General features: G+C 52.6%; 1 protein-coding gene across 1 annotated transcript; it reads left to right on the top strand.

Moving 5' to 3' along the window:
- The first annotated feature begins 2,802 nt into the window (after positions 1 to 2,802).
- On the top strand, positions 2,803 to 6,592 carry LOC134146858 (olfactory receptor 52K1-like). Its single transcript, XM_062587478.1, has 3 exons — positions 2,803 to 3,774; positions 5,869 to 5,998; positions 6,321 to 6,592. Exons 1-3 carry the CDS (start codon positions 2,803 to 2,805, stop codon positions 6,590 to 6,592), a joined length of 1,374 nt encoding a protein of 457 aa, XP_062443462.1.
- The last annotated feature ends 3,269 nt before the right edge of the window (positions 6,593 to 9,861 follow it).

Genomic DNA, 9,861 nt, shown 5'->3' with positions numbered 1-9,861 from the left:
GCCTGCTGAGCTCAAGAGACCAAAGCCGCCTGAGTCATGTCTTAAAAAGTGGCCTCCTCTGGGACACTGTCTATTACAGCACACACACACACACCCCCATGGGATGTGCTAGCAGCCGTGATAAATAGCTGTTTCCAGAGCCAAGGATGGAGCTACTGGATCCTGTTCCCAGCCTGAGGACTCCTCGTTCCTGCTGTGCTTCAGTCCAGGTGAGTGCATTTCCACGCAGGAAAAAAAAATCCTTCTGCCACACCACCAAGTGCCCCTGCAACATGGGGCATCTGGTAGGAGAAAAATTCCTCAGTAGTACCCCTGCTTCAGCCATGTTGGACCTGAGCCTAGGAGAGGACACTAGCAGAGCTCAGTTTAGTCTGGCTAGAGGAGAGCCAGGAGAGGACCGGATTGCTTGGTGGGTGGACGCCTGGGAAGGAGATGAGCAATGTAAAATAAAGGCCGTTGTCGATCCCAGGACAGTAAGGTAGCAACTGAATAGATTTATTAGGCTGAAAGGAGACCAGTTCTCGCTATTGGAGCAACGAGATGCAGGAAGAGCTGAGTAGAAGGGGAAACAGCCAAATTAGTCTCAAGAAAGCACTCAGAGTGCTGCTTTTGAAGATCATATGCAGTAACACCTGTGACAGCAGGAATTGGGTGTGGTGACCCAGGAACTTCCCTTAAGCCCTACTGAAAGGATTCTCAGGCTCTTGCATTGCCATCCTGCAGGAGCCCAAGCTGAGAAATTCTGTCTCTCTCTATTTTGGTCTGTTGCCAGAAGGAAGAGAAAGGCTTTGGTCAGTGCTGGGGCAGGACTGGTGTTCAGCTCAAAATAGGAAAATAGGGATTTACATTTTTCTAAAGGAAATAACAGAGTGGAAAAGATCTGCTAAAGATAAAGACAGAAAAACTGAGATGCTTCAGTCAATCCTGAGTCACTTTAATCTCCATCCCCCAAAAGGAGTTGTGTTGATAATTGTATTTAGTTATTCTTTGCTAACACTGACAAAGACTTTCATCCTTCCAGAACAAGGAGAAACACACTCGTCTGCACTCACAGGCTCATAGCAAAGCCCCCCCCCCCCCCCCGCTCCTGCCCCTTCCACGGGAGAGTGAACGCTCCCACGCGTGACAGCAGCGGCCTCATTCACCAGCCCTGATGCAGGCGACTTTGCAGGCGCTGAGCTCCCCGTTAGACAGGCAAAGGTAAGGGGCAGGGCAGAGAGGGAGAGAGGAGGGCAAGTGCTCCACGGTCTGTGCCCCCCTTCCCCAAGGCTTCCCAGGCAAGGTGTATTTATCACTGGTACCTTCTTGAGAGTCACAGGACAGATAGGACGGGCTGCATCAGGACCCAGGTTTCAGCTCTGCAGCAGAACAGCTAATCCCTGCCATAAACTGATTGAGATTCCCGAGGAATCGTAGCTCTAGCAAGGCCAAAAACATGCGGTGAATATTTTATGTTCTGTTGTAGCAGTGAGGTGTTCTGCGCCTGCTTCCTCACCCTGAACAAAACACATGCCTGCTTCATGACATCTGATGCAAAGCGTCAGGAACATCAATAATGCTAAATCTTAAAACCAATACTAAACTATCTGTGGGAAGCTGGGGGTAGAAAAAAACTTGATGGGAGAGAAATGAGGATATTTATTTTCACCACTAGACCATGATAGTCGTGAAGACGAGGAGGAGGAAAATAGGATGGTCCCAGTAGACTGAGCACAGGCCATGAGTGCATGAGTGGAAAAGAGAGAGGGGTCCCTATCTGGGACTGTCAGAAGCTAATGCTGTCTGTGGATCAACACACGTGCAGGAGGGAGAGCTGTCTGGGTCCTGTCTGGGAGGGTCAGTCCCCTTCAGCGCGCTATCAAACTGCACAGGCACCGAGGGCTGTAGCTTGCATGCATGCGCATGGATTTATGGAGACCGTAAACGCAGCTCGCTGGGCTCATGTGCACATTGAAACCTGCCCTTTGCCTCGCAGGAATACTGCCGGCTTTGTTTCCCACTGAGAAACGTGCTCTGAGCATCACCCGGGTGGAGAGACCTGGTGGTTCAGTGCAAGGGTGAGGCAGAAGAGACCCGGCTCAGCCTTCGGCTCAGGTTATGAGTTTATTCCTCCTTTCTCTATTTCCCTCCTCCCAGGCCCTCCTGGTTAGTGGATAAAATTGCTGGCAGGCTAGAACTGTTTGAGAAGGACTTAGCACAGTAACTCCTGAAAGCTGGAGTGTTTAAGTGCTTCTTTAATACAAATAATCAGAATTTTGAACTCATTTTCAAGGCTTCTGCAGCCTTTCAGATACCAAAGGAACTGAACAGAAAGTACAGGCAATGGATTCCTTTGGACTTGGATATTACTGCTGCAAGGTTCATCAGAGCCGCCACAGTATTGCTGTAAAGCCCTGAGCTGCAGGACCAGGTAAAGTAAGGGGGGGGGGGGGAGGGAATCAGTTGTCTCATGTCCCTGTTTTGGTGTTTCTACAAGTGCAAGCATCCGTGTCATCTTCGCTCCTGAACACAGCAAGGATGTGCTTTGTTCCAAGATCTTCTGTGTATACACCAGTTTTCATGTGAGCCACTGCAGTCTTGCCCATGGACATCGTGACACGTTTAGCACTGCATTTGCTGTATGAGCGGAGTCCTCTGTCAGAGATCAGGCTTTCTCCCTTTCTCGCAGCTGAGTTCCTTGGCCTGTCCAGCATAACAAGAATTTCATTACAGTGAGAAGAGATCTGTATAGGCAGAGGGAGAAATCATGTTTTCTTTCAGGTTCAGGAAAGCTGAGACCTTGCAGCAGATTGACACTCCAGGATGGCAGGCTGGAACCAGACGGATTTGGCCAGCACATCTCAGGCTGAATTCCTCCTGGTTGGATTCCCTGGGGTCCAAGAGTCTAGATTCCTCCTCTTCATCCCTTTTTTCTGCCTGTACCTATTGATTATCATAGCAAACTCCATCCTCATCTACACCGTGAGGGTGGAGGAAAGCCTCCATTCCCCCATGTACCTGCTGATCGCTCTGCTGCTGACTGTCAATCTCTGCAGCTCCAGCACATTTGTGCCCAGGATGCTACTGGGTTTTGTCTTTGATCTCAGCCACATCTCACTGGGGGGTTGCTTGGCACAGATGTTCTTCCTGTACTTCTTCATCATGTTGGATTGCAACATCCTCCTCCTCATGGCTTTGGACAGGTATGTGGCCATCTGCAACCCACTGCGCTACACAGACATAATGACCAGAAAATACCTGGCCAAGTTATCCCTGGCTGCAGTGGTGAGGTGCATCTCTTTCGTCAGCCCCGTGGTCATCCTGGCATCCAAAGTGCATTTTTGCCACTCTAATGTCATCGAGCACTTTGTCTGCGAGCACATGGCCTTGGTGAGCCTGTCCTGCGGGGATATCTCCAGGAACAAGATAGTAGGGCTCGCCATGAGAGCCATCACAATCATCTTCGACTTGGGCTTCCTCCTGACATCCTACTGCAAGATAATCCGCACAGCCCTGAAAATTGCTTCTGGGAACATCCGGCACAAAGCCTTCCACACATGTGCCACTCACCTCATGGTCATCCTGACAACCTACCTCTCCAGCCTCTCCTCCTCGATAGTATATCGCATGGCGAAGTCCATCTCTGGGGATGTGCACAACCTGATCAGCATGACATACCTGTTACTGCCGTGTGTTATCAATCCTATCATCTACGGTGTGAGGACCAAAGAGATCAGGGAGCACCTGTTAAAACTGCTGAAGAAAAGAGAGTTGGTTTCAGGCCCCTTTAAGTGGGTAGGTACAAGCAAGCAGAGATAACCTCTCCCAGTGCAGACACTCAACATCCTGCTCATCACCATGGTAATGGAGCTCTGAATACCTTCTTCTCAGAAAGAGAGATCAATGACATATGACAAAAGTTAATTGCAAGGGCAAGTCCAAGAAAAAGCAAACCATTAAAAAGCCTGTACGTGCCCCTAACCAGCAATTTCCAACTTCTCTGAACCACTCAAGCACCACCAAGCCTCAGAACTCCCCCTCCGCACTCAAACTGCCTCCTGCAAGTGTCCAGTAGTCATCGCCACCCTGTGGCACATAAATTTAAGATGAGGGATTCGGTGTACCTGCTCTCCAGGGCTGCTAAACCCTGGACACCCCGCAGAGACCATGGGGACGCCAGGGTATGGTACCTAAGTTAGTGGCAAAGGACACACTGACTGAAATCAACCTGATCTGAGATGTAGCACAGAGTTTGGGATCAGCTGCCTTTGGATGCTGTGTCTTGTAGCTTTTCCCTGTTCCAGTAATTGGTACTACTTGACGGTTCACGTTGCAGCTGAGATACCCTGCCTCCTCGGAGTTGTCTCTGCTGGAGATCTTGCCAGTCGACCTAAGATCAGCTTGATCTCCCTTGCTCATGGGAGCCGCTCTGGAGCAAGTGTTAATTGGAGGAGAAAATATATCCTGCAGGTAGGTATCCTCCTGATTAGTGAGAGATCTAAGTATTTGAGTTGCCAACACCCAGACCCAGAATGCTCCATACCCAGGAGTAGGAAGACCCCAAGCAATGCAAGGAGTCTGAACACAAGGTGTCTGCACGTGCATGTCTCCCCGTTCCTGGCAGTCACCAGTTTATGGACTTCTTGCATCCACAGTTGCACTAGATCATTTTACCCCTGTCCCCCAGGAGTTGCCTCGTTCTCTTTCATCAGTGCCCACCAGATGAGACGGGCTGCAGAAATACTGTGTTACGGAGGTAATTCCTGCAAAAACCTTGCAGCAGACAAAGAAGAAAATGTACAGCAAAAACACAGAGCTCGCCTTGCTCCCATTTGAATTGGTCGTAAAGGCACAAGTATTGAGTGCGGCGCATAGCCAAAAGGACAAGCTTTTGTTGAGTGCAGCTAGTCAACAGGGAGCTCTTCTAGATGTTTCTTCCTGTTGTGGATCAGATATGATTTCTTAAGCATGGGCTACCTCACTTTTCAGAAGAGAGGCCAAAGCCTGAAATATTCATGCAAGTTCTAGTACATCTAAAGGCCAGTCCCAGTGTATCTCTACATACCCACTGAATATCTGACAGGAGAAACCATTTACCTCTTCTCCTCCAAATCATGTCTAAAGGAAACTACTCAGAAGCAATCACACCAGCAAATCGTGTCTCCAGCAGCTGGGAAGAAGGGACAAGGCTGCAGAGATGAGGAGCACAGAGTGCTTGGGCCCTGGAGGGTGCCGGGGTGGTCAGAGGAGCACCGAGAGGAATAAGGAGAGCTGGGTGGTTTAGTCCAGCAAAGTGGTATTTCTATTCTTGCAGTCTTGCCGAGTTTCCCAGCTAACGTATCATGTGGCCCTGAGTTAGTTTCTGAGTCAGGCCAGTGCTTTGGGACCAAGTTCAGCACTGTTGTTCGTGAGGAATACCTCACTCCAGGACTCAGCCTCGCAGAGAAAACGCCTCAGGCTGAAGAACGGCAACAGGATCTGTCACTGATGCGCAGGGCTTTCTGCATGCCACTGCAAAAGCCTTTGAACCCTCAGTATGCACTTTTGAAACAATGTTTTGTTATGTTTTTAGTCTATCAAAATAAAAAAATCAACTTTACAAAACCTAGCCTAAGGTCACCATGTAAGACATGGCTGAAAACATCCACGTGGCTGTAGGACACCTGCCCAGCTTGGACAACCTATAAAACACACGAACCTGCGGAAACACGTATGCAGTGCGTGCACGTCGTGCCAACCTTCGCGACGGCGAGCGGTGTGCCCGTACTGCGCGGGACGCAAAGCGCGGCGGGGCTGCGTGGGGGGAAGATCGGCCAGGCGGGGCGAGCGGCTCCCCGGCTCTGCCACCGCGGCAAACGCCCCCGGGTCTCCGCGCGGCTGCTCCGCCAGGACGGGCGCGAAGCCACCCAGGGACCCCCCGACACCACGTCCATCCTGTGCGGCTCCCTGGGCTCCGGGGGCGTCTGGCTCTGCCCTTCCCCCTTCTCCTGCCTCCGAGCGATCAGCAGCTCTCCACGTGGTCCGGGAGGGGAAAAGCCTGTGCTCCCTACGGACACGCCGGCTTCGCTTCCCTCTGCCTCGGGGCTCTGTGGGTCAATGCTGTTCTGCCCCAGGTATCACCCAGCTTCCTGCTCCCACGCCAGCACCACCTTGTCCACCTGCCTGACGCTCACCCGGGAGCCCTCCACCCTGCTGGTGATGGCACCGGGCGGGGGTGGGACGGTCTGCAAGACCCTTTGCTACACAGTCACCGCGTCCACACAACTGCGGGGGAGCTTAACCGCAGGAATGCTGAGCTGCGGCTTGTCCCACGGCCGCCAAACTCTCTCTGCCCCCTCCAGCCCCCGGCGCTCTCCAGCATTTGACTGGTGGGCGCAGGGCCCCGGCCCTCCTGGCCTGCAGCAGCACACCCTGGAGCAGCGCCGTGCTGGGAGCTTTCCTCATCGTACCGGATGCCACATGCGACCCGGTCTCGTTCACCAGCTTCAGCCACGTGGTCCTGGAGGTCTCCAGCAGCCTGCGCGGCAAAGCCGGCCACACCTGCAGCATCCACCTGCTGGCAGTCCTCACCGTGTATCCCTCCCGCCTTCCTCTCTCCATCATAGCCTGGTAGGTTCGCAGGACACGCACAACTTGCTGCAGGCCAGCTCCCCTTCCTCCCACTCACCCTCACCGTTCATGGTGCAAAGGCCACGGAGACCAGCCTGCGCATCCTGAGGTCCCCGTGGGGACAGCCAGCGCCTCTCAGTCCACGGGAGCCTTGAGAATGCACCTCCGCTCACCACGGCACGGCACGGAGGGACCGCTGGTGCTGGAGGAACCGCTCCTCTGGAGACGCCAGGAACGGTCAGCTCCCCGCAGCTTTGCTGAGGGTCAGAAGCACTTGGTGTCTTGCTCCCATTGGATAAGCCCAGAAGGAAGCAGCACAAATAATTCAAGGTCTTGAAAAACAAGAATAATCAAGGAAATGGAAAGGAGTGGGACTCCTGGAAATGGAAATGGAAAGGAGCAGGGACCACGAGGAAAGCAATACGAGCTGCAGGGATAGAAAAACGCTGCTCGGATGAAGAAGGCAATAAACAACGCTTTCCGAGTAGCAGAGGGAGGACAACCAGGCAGGGATCTCAGTAAAAAACAAGAACATTTAGCTTGGATGTTAGAAAAAGCTTTCTAGCAGTAAGAGCGAATACGGTGCTTGGGGGACCTGCATGGCTGGAGGATTTCAGATCAGGTCACATTCACACGCACCTGAAATGGCTCGAGGTGGGGATAGACGGCTTGGTCTCTCCAGGTTCCTTCTAGTGCTCGAATTTGGGAGTGGGCAGGGATTTTTTAACGTCTCTTACAGATGTTAATCATTTCAGATAGCTCTTACGTCCATTATCTCATTTACAGGGCAGTCAGGGTTGGTTAAGATGCTCACGAAGAGCCCAGAAACAACCCGAAGGAAGGATGCTCTGCCCACGTGGCGGCTGTTCCTCCCCCCAAGCTACCTCGCTTGGTCTCATGAAAGCTCCTACCGATCCCTACAAACCCTCCCTCCTCTCACTGCTACTAGGCAGCCAAGCCTGGGCTGAAATTAGTAAATTAGATGTCTGAACACCTGCACGGCAGTGCTACACTGTGGGGATAGGAGCTGGCTGAGCTGCAAAATTAACACTAAACAGAAGGAGCCACACAGCAGTATTTTATGTGTGTTACTAAGTTTGACTTAAATGCTGGTGGAAAAAAATCTAGGCACTGCACGAGCTCCAAGGAATTGGCATCTTCCTCCTAGCATAAATCCCTCATTTTTTAATGAAGCACAGATGAGTTCTGTGCAGAGATAGGGGGATCTGTAGGTACTTTTCTTTATTTGCCATCTGATATTTCTTAACAGCATCTATAAAATTATAGAGAACACTTTCTACAGCAAGAGCCCAATACAGAAAAAAAGACTGTTTTAAAATAGGAGAATATGTAGGAAAGAATCTTAAGAGGAAACGCAAGTTCCTTGCTGCATTGCGGCTGCAGAGTTAGGAATCTCGGTTACGCTTTATTGCCATAAATTAAGAAGCAGCAGCTCAAAGGCACACAGAGGCGAAAAAAAAATAAAGAAAACGTCAGAGTTCCTGGAGCTCAAAGTGGCGCAGTCAGGGCCGGGCTGAGCCCTAAACAGCCTGAGCGATGGAGGTAAACCCGGGGCTAGGAACGAGCCGAGAAAGGCTGCAGTCACCCCAGCAACAGGGCCAGAGCCCAAACCAGTCTTGACAGACGGGACCCACCGCCCGAAATCAGCAGCACGGGTTTCAGCGACGACGAGCGGGGAGTCCCGCGCTTCACCGGGGAGACCCGAGCGCCCGGGCGCTTCCTCGGCAGGCAGCCGGGCGGCGAGGCAACGCGGTGCCGGGAGCGAGGCAGTCGCGGAGGTTCCCGCACCAGGGAGCATCGCTCTGTGCCGAACACCGTGGAAGAGGTGCGAGCGCAGAGCCCCGGAGGAGCTGTGGTATGGGGGTAGGTAAGGTTACTGCTCTAGATACGCGTTGAAAACCGGACGAGTTGATTCAATAGGCACAATTTGCTACCTCTGAGATGATCTACACAAGAAAAATTTAAAAGCTATGGCACGGAAGAGATCCTGTGTTAGCAGCAGAAGAGAAACACAGATGCTTAGTTACAGACTTTAGGAAGAAATACCTGAGAAAGTCTCTCCAGCCTGTGTAATACGAGTGGTCAGACTTAAAAATATGAATGCTCGAGTCTTTCTTCAGGAGTGGAGAGAGCACAAAAGCAGCCGGGAGGAACGGCTGGGCAGCGCAGACAGCAGCCTCGGACGGACGCACGTTCACCGCTCTGGCACAGACTCCTACGCACGATCACGGGTAAGTCCCAGAGCACCGTGGGTGCAAGTCTCAAAACCAGCTTGAACCACCCCAGATCTCACTGTCCCTGAGGACTGTTCCATTCCTTAGCATCTCCTACCCACCGCTTCCCATCTGCTGGCACAAGCAATCCACAGCAGTAAAAGCGGTTCCTTCTCAGGGTGGCGGGAGGCAGAGCCGGGCTGTAGTTAATGCCAGCGCAGGGGAGGCACCGCAAACAACGGCCGAGGGACTGGCCTCTGCGACTACTATAACCCAACTGCAAAACCGTACCCTGAACTCAAATTGTTCAAGTGCCAGCAGCAAAGATCCTGGTCAAGTTTTCCACCAGGAAGTTTCGCACAGGCCCCAGCTTTGCTGCAGCGCATGACCAGACCCAGCAACGCAGAGAAGCACCAAAGCTGTGCTTGCTCCCAGGACAAGCCTGGCACCCAGAGTCAGCACCGAGCACAGCAGCTGGAGCCACTTCCACCCCCAGCACGTCGGCGGTGCTGCCACTCGCCTTTGGACTGACAGCCGCACGCTTAACCAGGCGACAGACGTTAAGACAGCCAGATCTGAGGGGGTTCAAGCCTACATCTCCCGTGAATGTGCCCCACACCACCAGGAACTGGGCAGGGTGGGATAACTCCTTCCTTCCTCGGTTGAGGTTGGACCATTGCTGAAGACCACAGGAACATCAGATTCACACGGGCCTGAGGAGCGCGCCCAGCTTGGTGCCACTGTTTGGGATTCAGCTGGGAGCAGGGAGACCTGCTTGTGCACTGAGGAGCTGTTAGCTAAAGAAAGAGCTCAGAGCACAGCCCAGGCTACTTCTCGCAGGCAGCTGCTCTCCTCCCTGGGCCAGTCTTTCAAACTGCCTTTTGGTCGGTCTCCCACAGATTTTAGCCTTTTGGCTGCTGTGTCCCTTTACTAGCAAGGGGCATGCACCTCTTCCAGGCTTCTCTGTAGACCCGGATGGTCTCTCCACAGCAGCCCTTCAGGCCAAGGCAGGCATTAATCCCTTCCTCCAGCTCCCAGG

Source organism: Rhea pennata, chromosome 1 (genome assembly GCF_028389875.1).
Source record: "Rhea pennata isolate bPtePen1 chromosome 1, bPtePen1.pri, whole genome shotgun sequence".
NCBI classification, from domain to species: domain Eukaryota; kingdom Metazoa; phylum Chordata; class Aves; order Rheiformes; family Rheidae; genus Rhea; species Rhea pennata.
Note: the sequence above shows the minus strand (reverse complement) of the source record. Positions and strands in the feature narration are given on the sequence as shown.